Raw genomic sequence first — 13,799 nt, 5'->3', positions numbered from 1 at the left:
ACTGCAGCAGGCCTCTCCTGATAGGAGAGATTGCGTATCTGTCGCCGATGCGGATGCGAAAGCCACAGGCTGTCCTGGGCTTGGTCTCCAGTCTGCTCAGCAGCCTTGCTCTTCATGTGACATTTTTTTATGATTAACCTTGTTGTTCCTCCCCTTTCCCTCCCCACCTCTGCCCTCCCTCCCCCTGCCTCTCCCTGCACTTCCCTTTTCTCTTCCCTGTTCCACATGCCTCTCTGCTGGTCCACAGCCAGTCCCAGCTCTGCAGCCCTCTCCGCAGCCTGTTCAGTTCTCTCCAGGCTCCTGTCCCCAAGTCCTTCTGCCAGTCTCTCCGCCCCAGCAGTACAACATGGTATAAACTCCTTTCCCCTTTTTGTCGTGTCCATGTGTGGTATGTCTGTGGGTCCGTCTGGGACAAAGCAGCTGTACTTTTTGGAGGGCCATGTTAAAAGGCATATCTTCTTGAGCAAAGGGCCAGCATAGGGTGAGCTATGTTCCATTCTGGTGGCCTCATCCCAGCACTTGTGGCATCAAAAGATGCCTAAATGTAAGAGAGGAGCGCTGGTTCCCCTGAGTCTCGGGAGAGGTACAGAATTGGATATTGCTCTAACCTGGGCTCCTTGTCTTTCTACTGTGTGCATCTTTCATCCCTCCTCCTCCCTGGATATGTCTGAAGAACCCAGTTTATCCCATATAGGATGGTTTTCTGTCATTTCCTTTGAAGGTAAAAACACAACTGCAGATTTGTTTGGTATCATCGGTCCAAACTTAAAATGTTCCCCTATGTTACTGTGTTATTTTATATTAAAAAAAAAAAACAACTCCATTTCCGCGGCATAGCACATGCTGTTTAAATTGTTTGTACCCTAGCTACAAATCCTATGAAGACCTGATCCACCTCATAGTTGATAACTTTTTTTTTAACTTAACATCTTTTTTTTTTAATGTTTGTTTATTTTGAGAGAGAAAGAAAGTATGAGCAGGGGAGGGGCAGAGAGAGAGAATCCCAAGCAGGCTCCATGCTCTGCGAGGAGCCTGACTTGGGGCGCAGTCCCATGACCTTGCGATCATGACCTGAGCCGAAATCAAGAGTCCTCTGTGTTTAACCGACTGAACCACCCAGGTGCCCGCCCCATAGTTGATAACTTTTATCATGGTTATCAGAGCCCTGATTATTTTTAATTTTGTGTTAACCACACCTGTCTGGTTTTTGGTTTTTTAAATGTTTATTTATTTATTTTGAGAGAGAGATCAAGAGCGAGTGGGAGAAGGGCCAAGAAAGAGGGAGACAGAGAATCCCAAGCAGGCTGTGCACTGTGTCAGCACAGAGCCTGATGCAGGGCTTGAAATCATGAACTGTGAGATCATGACCTGAGCTGAAACCAAAAGTCAACTGCTCAATCAACTGAGCCTCCCAGGCACCCCACACCCTTCTAATTTTTCACTAGAATCCCCTTTCCTTCCGCCTATATCTCCATTCTGAAAAGTTTTGGAATGTAGACCTCAAAATTATCTGCAATCCAGTCCTCTTATCATCTATTCCTGCTCACTAAGGTAGCAGAACAGCTAACTTGAAGATCAGATTCCTGAAAATTAAGTGAAACCACGGGAAAGCATTGCCTTTTCTTTCTACTAGTTCCTCTTTCAAAAGAAGTCCTGCTCTGCGTGTGTGTGTGCGTGTGTGTGTGTGTCAACTACTGTCCGGGAAGCAGAAGGAACGAGGAAGCTAACAAATTCTAACCTATCATCATACAAGTGAGAGGCAGAACACCATCCCTCTTGCTGCTTAGAGAAGAAGGCTGAGCGAGGAGGCAATTACAGACTAGCCTGTCAGCCTCCTTGCCCTTCACCTTGGCCACTCAGCCTGGCCTCCTTTCAGAGGTGAGAATTGGAAGTAGTTCCTGAAGGGCAGGAGAACTCTAGGCAAGTGTCAGCGAACAGAGGTGGAAATGACCTCAAGAGGAGGGAGTAAGGAGATAAGCAGCAGGAGGGGGAGCCCACCAGTCCTTTCGCTGCATAGGCAAAGCTGGGGAGCCACGAGAACCTAACCATCCCTAATCCATTCGAGGTGTTACTTATCTAGGTCCTTTATTATAAAAACAGGATTTATGGCAATATAGGGCCTTTTGTATGGTTGGAGACTGGAAGACCGGAAAAGAAGGACTTACAATCTTTTTCTTGTTAACCCATTAGTTTGTCCTGTTTTTTTCTATATATATATATATATATATATATATATATATATATATATATAGAAAGTTGTATTGTTGCTCCCATCTCTCTAGGACCAATTCTAATAAAGATCAGAGTCACCGTGGCCATTGTTATGTGGTAAGGAGTCCGGTTCTGGAGTTGGGCTTTACACAGCTGTTCAGTTCATAGCAATTTTTTTTAAGATTTTATTTTTAAGTAATCTCTCCACCCTATGTTGGGCTTGAGCTCACAACCCCAAGATCAAAAGTTGCACGTTTCACCGACTGGGCCAGCCGGGCACCCCCAGTTCATAGCAATTTAAAACACCACATGACAGAAGCTTAGGGCTAAAAAGCGCCTCCTAGGGCATGGAGGCAGGAGTGTCCCAAATTGGTGTAAGGAAGGAAGGCTGTAGAGGGGGTTGCTATAGCTGTCTGTCTGTCTGTTTTTGTGTTGAAGCCAAAGACTTGGGGCTTGATATGACCTCAGTCCTTGAGTCTCCCTTGCTCTCTCAACAGGCAGATGACCTCAGCAACCCCTTTGGACAAATGAGCCTTAGCCGTCAAGGTTCTACTGAAGCAGCTGACCCATCCTCAGCTCTGTTCCAGCCCCAGCTTATCTCCCAGCACCCTCAGCAGACTAGCTTCATCATGGCTTCTACAGGACAGCCCCTCCCCACATCCAACTATTCCCCCTCTAGCCATGCGCCTCCTACTCAGCAAGTCCTGCCGCCCCAGGGCTACATGCAGCCCCCTCAACAGGTGAGCAGCATGGGCTCCCAGCTAAAATCACTAATTGAGTTTGTCCACGATTACGATCCTTCTTTCTTCCTCTAGTTTAGACAGAGCTGAGGACGTACCTATCCCCACTTCCATTACCTCACCTTGCATTTGAGAGTTGTCTTTCTAGTCGGAAGGTCGTCTTTCTCTATAACATAAATCCTTCCAGTTCTGTTTCATACTGGTATATGAATTCTGCAATTGTAGGTCCAAATATCTCTACAGATTTCTGGCTATTTACCCTGATGTATTTCATAGTTGGGATGTTGGGGCTGAATGTAAGGGCCCCTCTCACATATCTGTTTCCTCTCACCATAGATCCAGGTTTCTTACTATCCCCCTGGACAGTATCCTAACTCCAACCAGCAATATCGACCTCTCTCTCACCCGGTGGCCTACAGCCCCCAACGTGGTCAACAGCTGCCTCAGCCATCCCAGCAGCCTGGTAAGAGGAACTGCTGGTGTAAGAAGGCAGTGAATAGGGGAAGGGCAGAGACTGGGAAAGAGAGTAGTACCTTCCTTGTTTTAAAAAAAAAAAAAAAAAAAGAACAGCAGGAATGATTAGTCCCAGAAGGAACCCAGGATCTTCAGAAAAAGAAAAGGTAAAATAGACAGGAGAAGGGAAATTACTGAGAGAATGCGACCTCCTAAACATTGTTGAGACCATGCTAAGCTAATGTCTTCTGTGTCTTGCCCGTCCCTAGGTTTACAGCCCATGATGCCTAACCAGCAGCAGGCGGCTTACCAAGGCATGATTGGGGTCCAGCAGCCACAGAACCAGGGCCTGCTCAGCAACCAGAGGAGCAGCATGGGGGGCCAGATGCAAGGCCTGGTGGTTCAGTACACTCCACTGCCTTCTTACCAAGTGGGTACATTCTGTACTGGCAAAGATCACCCAGTCCTTGGGATGAGGAAAAGGAAGACAGTCTCCCACGTTAGCCAGTGTGACAACCCCAACACTAAAATACTGTTCACTTTCCCCTTAGAATTTGTAGGTGTTTTTCCTCTGAGAGAAAGCCCAAAGATTCTGAGAAGAGTCTTTACTTAAATTGTTTGGTCTTTATACAGCCATGCAGATGAGTATATGGCCCAGAAAAGTAAGATCTAAAGGAAATCAGGCTCCTTTCTCTGCATCAGATGCCTAAAGGGAGATAGCTCTGTATGTATTTTCTTTAGGCAGATGAGGTGAGTAGGAGGAGTCTCGAAAGGTAGGGAAGGAAGTTAGTGTCCTAGTCTAGTGATGACTTATTTGGCCATTGTCTGGATGAACTCATTAGGAGTACAAGTGGTCATTCTCTTCTCATCTCTATCCAGGTCCCAGTGGGTAATGACTCGCAGAATGTGGTCCAGCCGCCTTTCCAGCAGCCCATGCTGGTCCCTGCGAGCCAATCTGTGCAAGGGGCACTCCCAGCAGGGGGCGTACCAGTGTACTACAGCATGATCCCACCGGCTCAGCAGAACGGTACTAGGTGAGGACTCCAAGCGAGTCAGGGCCCATCTGCCATAGACCAGCAGCTATTTCCACGACCTAAGAAAGAAGGGCAAGGGTAGAGATTCCAGTGTGCCCTAAAGCAGGTAGAATATGAGGAAATTCATTCTCCTTGTCTCATTTTTGATTTGACATGTGAATAAGAGCTCATCAGCAGAAAAAAATTCCTGCTTCAAAGACAGAGGCTTCATCATCTCCCCCATTTTTTGTTTTTTCTAATCAGTGGGATTTAGAACTATACGATAGAGATTGCTCATCATTAAAAGAAGCAATTTGGGGGCATCTTGGTGGCTCAGTCGGTTGAGCCCAGCTGACTCTTGATCTCGGCTGAGGTCAGGATTTCATGGTTCGTGAGATCAAGCCTCGAGTGGGGCTGTGCGCTGACAGTGCATAGCCTGCTCTCTCCCCCTGCCCCTCTCTCTCTGCCCCTCCCCTGCATGTGCACATTGTCTCTCTCTCAAAATAAAAAAAAAAAAAAATTAAAAGATGCAAATTGGAGTATATATATGTAAATTTTTCTACATAACTCTATATCCATGGATGAATCTCAGATGGTGTATCTATTTATATATATCTTAGTATAGGTCATACCTGATAGGATTTTAGAGGTAGAAGACACCTTAGAAATATTTAATCCACTCCTCTTGTTTTCCTTTTCTCCCTTCTTTTACAAATGAGGAAATTCCAGCCAGGGAGGTTAAGAAACTTACTCAAAGTCAACCAGCTAGTTAGAAGTAGAGCTGGGACTAGAAGTCAAGTCTGGGCCTATATGTATTTCTGTGTATTTCTCTCAGTGTATATGTTCACTACTTTTTGTATGTATGTCTCCACCTTATCTTGAGTTTGTGAGGGTTTTTCCCCACTTCTCTTTAGGTAACTCTGCTGTTATGTAAACATCCGAAATCACACATCTCCTTAGTTCTTTTTTGCCCATCCCTCTCTAGCACTGTGTGTCTGTTTTTGGTACTTCGTGTTTCTCAGAATGTGTGTGTGTGTGTGTGTGTGTGTGTGTGCGCGCGCGCGTGCGCATGTGTGCACGTGGATATGTCTGGTGTTTCCACACTGTTGGGAAGAGCATGTGTCACTAACATTCCATCTGTAGCACTGATTAGCAGCTTCCTAATTGAAAGATGATCAAGTACAAATATATATAATTAACTTTGAACTGATGAGTGATTTTAGAAATTGCATGGCAAATTGGTCTGGGAATGGCTGGAAGCTGCCTCTGCTTCCCACAGGGGAGGCCTGGGAAGCAGCAGCTGGTTGCCAGGAGCTGTGTTCCTCCCTCCGCCACTTTAACCCTACTCTCTTCATCCCCCAGCCCTTCTGTAGGGTTTCTGCAGCCTCCCGGCTCTGAGCAGTACCAGATGCCTCAGTCTCCCTCTCCCTGCAGTCCACCACAGATGCCACAGCAGTACTCAGGTAAGAGGATAAAGAATTAGAGGGTCTTGGGTATTGGCAAGAGCAAACGCTGCTGAAAGACTTGTGCTCTAGAGCTGGGAAGGGTGGGAGAGTTCCTGGATTGGCTCTGTCCCCAGCTATAACACCATCACAAGAAAAGACCAGAGTCCTGACTGGTGTTTTTCCAGGAGTGCTAAAGTTGACCTCGTGAGAGATGAGGTTGGTTGCCCCATCCTATCCCTGGGAAGCCACATACTTTATTGGGTTCCTTGTGGGGTTTTTTTTTCTTTCTTCTTTTTTTCCTTCCCTCCGAAACCAGCATTACACTCACCACTCACATGCCTTTGAGACACAAAGTGCTTACCTCTGTCTCCTGCACTCACTCTTCCTATAGACAGCTTTACTTTTTGGTTGTGAGTGTGAGGAAGCTGATAAAATGCTTTTTAAGTCCTATCTTAGATTTGTTTAGCTGCTTTTCATTTGTGCTCACATACATTGTGTCATTTTAATTCTCACCAGAACCTTGTGAAGAGGAAATTTAAGACTCAAAGAGGATAAATGACTTGCCTGAGGTCACAGTCGTAGACCTTGAACTAGGGTCTTTTGCCTTCCATGCTGCATCCTCAATATCACACTTTCAACAGGTCTCTGTACTCTATTCCTTTCCCTCCAGTGGGAAATAAATGAATATCATGTTAAATAGCTAAAGGCCTTCTTTGAAGGGACAGCTATCAGGTGAGTAGGCTTATGCCATGCAGGCTGTCTCTTTCTGCCTCTGCCAAGGACTCTCCCAGCAGACCAAGTACAGCTACCCTTGTTTGTTTCCCTTTTACCCAACCCTGACACAGCATTACCCTGCAGTTAAAGCAGCTTCAGGGGTTCTAGTGGGGAGGAGATCTTAATGTAGCCTCCAACCATCCCCATTCTGCTCTGTTGTGGGATATCAGAGTGCCCTCTTCTGGTGAGAGGGAAGCATTTTGACGGTTTTTCCCATTTTAGAAATAAGATTTTCACATAAGAGTTTTCGCACTCTTAGTTAGATGCTGTGGAGTGAATTCCAGAATTAATCTTGCTCATAAGACAGGATCAATTCTTCTTACCTTCAAGGAGCAGTGACTTCTGCCTTCATCCAGACCAAACGTGGCTTTCTCACAGGCTGAGAGGTTTTAAATTCAACAGCCTTTACCCTTTATTACATTCCTGGTCTGTAGCTGTTTCTCCTAAGTGTCCACCGGGGGCACTTGACCTTGAAATTCCCAGCAGGATATGGAAATTGTAGAAATCAGCTCCAAGAACCGCTGTAGCCTCTGGTGGTGCTTACTACTGCAGGGCATTTTCTCTTGTTTGTTAAAACAAGTGTGTGTATGTGCAAATAGTTATACTTGTATGTGCATTTTTATGTGAATCCTTCGTGGTATATCAGTATATGTATTGGGTCTCTGTGGTTGTGTCTCTTCATCTTCAGATACAAGGTCTTGGAATCTGAAACAAACCAAGTGAGAAGAATTTTTCACTACCTGCTCTGGACTTAGTGCTAGGTTAAGCAAACCGGAACAGCTGTTGTTCTGAAAATTGGCAGCACCAGAGGTCTGGGCTGGGATTGGAAGGAGATCATCTGGACTCTTCCCAGATCAATAGAAATGGAGGAAGCCCTCTTCATCATCTAGTTTCCTTACTTTGGAAGTTCCTGTTATATGTCCTTTCTTCCAAACTATCCTGATTAATTGATTTGAGACTTCTCTGATCCTTTGTACTCTTCCTAGATGATGGGACCGCCCCCCTCCTGTTCCATCCATGTCACCTAAGAAACCCATATACACACCACATCATCGATTTTAAAAGTCTTCAGTCTCTACTCATGGAAATATAAGAGGAGGTGGAAGAAAAGAAACAAGTGCTGCTTCTTCCTTCCTTTCCAGTTTACCTCTTACTAGGAAGATAGAAGGCCAGCATAGCCCACAAGGGCTGCTATGTCACCTTCAAAGGACAGTCACCCGCCTTTCTCCCATGTAGCAACATGGTCACTTTTCCAAAAATAAAGGCAGGGATTAAGATTGGCTGTTCTTGGAACAACTGTTCTGGTTTATTAATACATTTTTGTGGTTGCCCAGTTTACCCCCAGGCCTGGACCTTAATTCTTCCACTATGATATTGGATAGCATTATAACCCCAGGAAACACTTTTCTTCCTACTAAAATGATGGTCCGCAGGTCCCTTGAGGTTTCTACAGAGGTGCTTGTCTGCAGGAGATGCACACAGACATGAAATGGCAATGATGTACACACACAGACTCCCAACTCACAGTGACACAGCACCATGGCCAGAGTGAGGTATATACAGAAATAGCCTCTCACATACTTACTGGCTCATTTTGTAGCTGAGGGGTTTCCAAAGCTGGGACTAACTCCTTTCTCTCCCACTCCCTGAAGATATTCCTCCCCTTCACCAAAAGAGGGGGAAAAAACCAAGATATTGTTGGATTCTATCCTGTAATATGGGAAAGATGCCTGTGGATATTATTTCTCTGGACATTCCTTTCCATAGATTTGATTCTTGGTGGCAAAAGAAAGAAGTCTTATGAGTCTTCTACCTCAGTGATTAAAAAAAAACCATAACAACTAAACAAAAACCAATTCTGCCAGACATAAATGTCATCTGTTTGTATTTATGCGGTTTGCTCTGCCCAATCGACCTTTCTGCCCAGGTTTAATGATGCCACTTAAAAAGCCATTCACACGTCCCCTCTCCTTTCAGAGCTTTCAGGCTGAAATTGATTTCCTTATTCAACCCCCTTCTCCCCCTTCCCACTTCAGCCCTCCCCTGATTATCTGGAAGTGTTGTCACTGGGCAATAGGGTGGTTTTCTCTCTTTTTTTCTTTCTTCCTTTCTTTTTCTTTCTCTTTTTTTATTGTCACATCCATTTAAAAAGTAGCGACAGTTCAGCTGTAACGGATGCCACCTGCTTTTGGCTTGAGGAAGAGAAGCATAAAAATCAGCTCATCAGCGTAGTGCTCTGCGTCCCGGCTGAGTGAAGGAACAATGCTTCAGGCCAGCGGGGGAGGACTCAGTGTGGGGAGGACCAAGGCTGCCACCGACCGAGAACCCTGCCTTTGTTTTTGTTGGGATCAGAGAAAATATATGAGGGCTTTGTTCTCTTTCCCCCTCCCCTTGAGCCCTCTAATAGCTCCTTATGGCTACGTGTTGGTATTAGAAAGATCTTCCGCCTTGCCTATGCCCACACCCTGCACACTCACATGTCCCCCACCCTTTCCTGGCCTGAGGCACTAGGCTCAGATTATGAGCCGCCTTCTAGAAAGCTGCAGATGTGATTATTTTTGTGTTGGCCCCCTCAGGTAGCAATGAGGTGTTTGAATAAGGTCAATTGCAATTTTGTTGGTAGAGGATGTTGGAGCAGGTGGGGCTCTTAGGATGGGGAAAAAAATGCCCAGAGCAACTACAGTACGGGGGGAGTTGTTAAATGCATGACACTCCACAGCTATTCGATTTTCTGGTGGCCCTCCTACAAGCCACGCTGATGAATACCCTGTCCCCTGTGGCAGAGGATGGGGAGAGGCGAGCCTGTCGCTCTGAGTATTTGTGCTCTCTGATTAGATGAACCCCAGAGGGTGGGGGGCCACAAATTGACTGGAGAATAGGGTTCAACAGATGCTGCGTCTCCTGAGCTGCTCTCAGGCCTCCCACCGCTTCTTTTCCTTCCCTTTGACCGATGCTACCCGAGAAAAGCACACGTGCTCAGTTCCCAGCATGACTGGTGCCCAGGGCAGAGGCTGCAACATTTCCCGTCACAGGAAGCAACGTGACGGCGGCAGCAGTGGCAGCCTAAGAGCACCGAGGCATGAAAACGGCAGCACTGCAGCAGGTTTTCAAGCTGGCAGCCTCCAGTCCCATTTCTCTACCGCCGCACACACATGAACTCAACCTGTCCCTCAACACACATAGAGCCTGAGAGGTCAAGAGCAAACTCTCAGTCTGCACAATCCCCTGTGGGGAAGCAGAACTCCTGCCCATCCCTCCCAGCAGGGACTGTCATTCAAACTGCTTCTCCCTGATCCCTTACCTTGCTTTTCACCATGAGCAAGATTCAGGACTTCATGTTCTTCCACACTGAGCTCTTTGCTTCTCCAGCAGAGGGTAAGGCTACCCCTGGTTGTCTGTGCTAAAACTTCAGGATCACATCCAGTCAGTCACCTGAACCTGTCAGCAAAAGCTTCGGAGGGTCTGACCCTCCCTCTCTTCCTTGCAGCCACTGGTCTAATTCAGGACCTCCTCGCTATTTTTCAGTAGCTTTCTAACTCTTCGTCCTGCTGCTGGCCCCTCCCTCCCTTAAGCCACTGTACAGCTGGCCACTTGAGTTAGCTCTCTGAAGTTCTGTTCCTAACACCTACATGATAAAGACCCTTACTAGAACGTGCTTCAAACTTGGACGCCAGCTGTTTGCTTACTATCTGACTCCCTGATAGACTGTCCATTCCATTAAGGGCAAGGACCACTTTTGTTTGTTGTACACCCAGTGCCCAGCATAGGACCTGGCACACAGTAAATATTCAATAAATGTTGAGTGAATGCATAAACAATCTCATCTCCCGCTTCTCCTGCATAACCGCTGTGCCTCCGCACCTTGAATTGTTCGTCATTTACTGAATATGACCTACAGCTCCATGCCATTCCTAATTCACTCACCCTTGCCCAAGAAGTGCTTCCTGGCCTGACTTAGTGAAGCTATGTGCACTCATCTTCTCCAGAGCAACCAGAGATCACTGACCTATCTTCAGCCATTACCAGAAAACCTGCACGTGCCTGCAGCCCTGGCCCAGGCCCCAGACTGGGACCTGTACCATGCCCAGACATTTGAGCAACCTGACCTGGACATTTGGTAATACCCAACTTTGACAGAATGGAGTAGTTTTCTGCCAAGCATACCAAAGTACCCCTCACCGGGTGAAGGCCAGGAGAGCATTGGCATCTGGGACTCAGGTCTCTTCTACTCAGACTTCACTGGTTCAGGGAGAAGGGAGTCAGAAACTAAATTAGCAACTATCTCAGATTCCTGGCAAGACACATTTTAAGTGACCCTGAGGCAAAGTGGGTAGATTTGTTTACTGGCTTTCACACTCAGGGTTACTTGGAAGGTCACAATATAGTTTGAATTCACAACTAGCCCCTTTCTTCCTGCCACTCAGGAGTGTCACCTTCTGGACCAGGCGTGGTGGTCATGCAGCTGAACGTCCCTAATGGACCCCAGCCCCCCCAGAACCCATCCATGGTCCAGTGGAGTCACTGTAAATATTACAGCATGGACCAGCGTGGGCAGAAGCCTGGAGACCTGTACAATCCTGACAGCAGCCCCCAGGTGAGTCCTACAAACCAGTGTTGTCTTGGCAAGGAGATGACCGCATTCTTCTCCGGGAATAATCTTTGCCATTGACTGAGCAGCCTCTTGTACATGTCTGTCCCTGGGTGCTCTTCTGGGAGAGTCATAAGAAAGAGAGGAGAGCCTCTTCTTTCAAGGAGCCTAAGAGCTAAGGGAGACATACTTGAAAATGCTAAGACAATGCTTAAAGCACTGTGTCAAAGGTGGATATTAAAATAATAGGTATTAATTAGGGACGAAGGGGGCTGTTGAAAGGAGCAGCCGGGCTTTGGCAGAGTTCTGCAAGAGACGCTTTCTGAGTGAGGTGAATTTTAAGCCATAGGTATATCCAGAGGATGTTTGGTGTGTATATAATGTGTGCTCCTCTCTCCTACAGGCCAACACACAAATGAGCAGCAGCCCTGTCACATCTCCTACCCAGTCTCCAGCACCCTCTCCTGTCACCAGCCTCAGCAATGTCTGCACAGGACTCAGTCCCCTTCCTGTCCTCACACAGTTCCCCCGGCCTGGGGGTCCAGCACAGGGTAAGGGGTGAGACTAGAGCTGGCTGCTGCCAAATTCACCCTTCACAGCCCATTCCCAAGTGAGGACATCCAGATGGTAGCAACAGGCAGGAAAACAGTGCACCTGGTCATCCAACTCTGGGAGCCAACTCTTCCTTTAACATCCCTGTTTAGACCCTGCCCCTCTTTAGTGCTGCCCATAGTCAGCTTACTGCAGACCTCCTTTACATATTTAGTATTTACTACCAAGTAAGGTAGGTGGGTGACTATGAGCTGGGAAAAGAAACTCACAGAACTTTCTAATGAACCAAAGACTTTAAAACATTGGTACTGAGCCTAAGGACTAGGACTGTGGGGCTGTGTCAGAAACAGTATGGTTTTAGAAGAGAGAACACTGGAGTTGGGTTAAAAAGACTTGGGTTTGAGTTCTAGTTCTACTACTAACTAGGTTTGTGATGTTGAGCGTGTTACTTAAACTTGGAACCAGACCTCAATTTCCTAATCTATAAAATGGGGTTAATCACACATAGAATGGAAATAATCTTACCCGTTTCTGCCTTGGCTGTCACAAGCAGTATAAAAATCAGATGGGAGTATGATTTAAAAACTTTAAAGTGCTCTGAAATCTAACATTTATCAACACAAATAGGTAACACTATGGTACTGGATATATATGAAGCATTACTGGAAGTGCTTTGTGTGTCCTATATTCATTTAGCCTACTCAGCAACACTAATGAGATGAAAACATACCCAACCTATCATTTCCAGTAACAGAGCCAGGATTTGAACCTAGACAGTTTGACACCAAGCCTGTAATCTTATCCACTACACTATATTGCCACGCAGTGCGAATCCAAAACTTGAGCCCTGGGTTTGGGTAGGATAATCTGTATAAGAAATTAGGGGTACCTGGCTGGCTGAGACGGTAGAGCGTGCGACTCTTGATCTCAAGGTCGTGAGTTCAAGCCCCATTTGCGGCATAGAAATTACCTAAGAGAAAGAAAGAAAAAGAGAAAGAAAGAAAGGGAGGGAGGGAGGCAGGGAGGGAGAAAGGAAGGGAGGGAGGGAGAAAGGAAGGGAGGGAGAGAGGGAGAGAGGAAGGAAGGAAGGAAGAAAGAAATGAAAGAAACATATTCATAAGGGTCTATAGATTTTCTCCTGGGCCTTTTGTCTGCAGTGGACAGAGCCCTTCTTTAAGAATAAAGGAACCTAAAAGCCCCATTTGCATGAGATACACAGCTGAGGGCCAAGCAGTTTAGGCAGAGAGACAACTCTTCAGTCAGTCACATGGGCACTCTTATCATAGAAGAAGTAAGAATAGCATGCATTGTTGCCATCTATCTCCAAAGCCCTCTAAAGTTTCCTAAAAGTCATACCATGAAGTTCTAACTCCCAGAAAACCATCTGCTCTTCCTCCCTAGGTGATGGGCGCTACTCCCTCTTGGGCCAGCCATTACAGTACAATCTGTCCATCTGCCCTCCCTTGCTCCATGGCCAGTCGACGTACACGGTACATCAGGTGAGGGTGTCCACCGTCAGCCTGAGGACCGTCAGAGCCCTCCCCACCCCACCCCACCCAGGAGGATCCATCCAGGATGGCCCCATCTCTGTGCCATCCACCTCAACCAACGGGGTGGACAGGGGACATAGCACAGTGAGAATGGACAAAGTGGGGATGCCTTACCCCTCTCCCACACTCAGTCTTTCCACCCATCCCCAATGCTAAGGAGGAGGGACTCTTTGTTTCTCAGTGGCCACTCTGGCCAGTCGCCTGCCTGGTGGGGCGAGTTCTCAGGGTTGGGTACTGCTCCTTAATCTCTCAGACAGACATTAGAATGCAAGGCAGTCAGTATTGTTTACCTGGGATGAGAGTTGTCTTTTGAATGTTGAAGGGACAGAGTGGATTGAAGCATGGAAACCGGAGCAAGAGACAAGCACTCAAATCTGCCTCCACTGACCTGGGGACAACAGACGTTGGTGAGTGACAAGACACTGAATCCCCAAGAGAAGGTGCTCACCCCTTCAGCCTGCATCACCAGCCCA

The 13,799-nt window shown here is 46.8% G+C and overlaps 1 protein-coding gene across 24 annotated transcripts in view; it reads left to right on the top strand.

The window, feature by feature from the left end:
* The window catches only part of R3HDM2 (R3H domain containing 2), a 161,950-nt gene that overhangs the window by 146,347 nt on the left and 1,804 nt on the right, over window positions 1-13,799 (top strand). For 15 of the 24 annotated variants that reach the window (XM_030322994.1, XM_030322996.1, XM_030323002.1 and 12 more), the window contains 10 exons: window positions 248-349; window positions 2,709-2,951; window positions 3,288-3,414; window positions 3,674-3,834; window positions 4,284-4,438; window positions 5,780-5,880; window positions 11,061-11,230; window positions 11,628-11,775; window positions 13,178-13,275; window positions 13,649-13,733. In XM_030322994.1, the coding sequence (XP_030178854.1) occupies window positions 248-349; window positions 2,709-2,951; window positions 3,288-3,414; window positions 3,674-3,834; window positions 4,284-4,438; window positions 5,780-5,880; window positions 11,061-11,230; window positions 11,628-11,775; window positions 13,178-13,275; window positions 13,649-13,733 (1,390 nt within the window). The remainder of the gene's footprint in view (window positions 1-247; window positions 350-2,708; window positions 2,952-3,287; window positions 3,415-3,673; window positions 3,835-4,283; window positions 4,439-5,779; window positions 5,881-11,060; window positions 11,231-11,627; window positions 11,776-13,177; window positions 13,276-13,648; window positions 13,734-13,799) is intronic. The other 9 variants (XM_030323011.1, XM_030323014.1, XM_030323012.1 and 6 more) reach the window with 2 other exon arrangements.

The sequence above is a fragment of the Lynx canadensis genome, chromosome B4 (genome assembly GCF_007474595.2).
Source record: "Lynx canadensis isolate LIC74 chromosome B4, mLynCan4.pri.v2, whole genome shotgun sequence".
Taxonomy (NCBI): domain Eukaryota; kingdom Metazoa; phylum Chordata; class Mammalia; order Carnivora; family Felidae; genus Lynx; species Lynx canadensis.
Note: the sequence above shows the minus strand (reverse complement) of the source record. Positions and strands in the feature narration are given on the sequence as shown.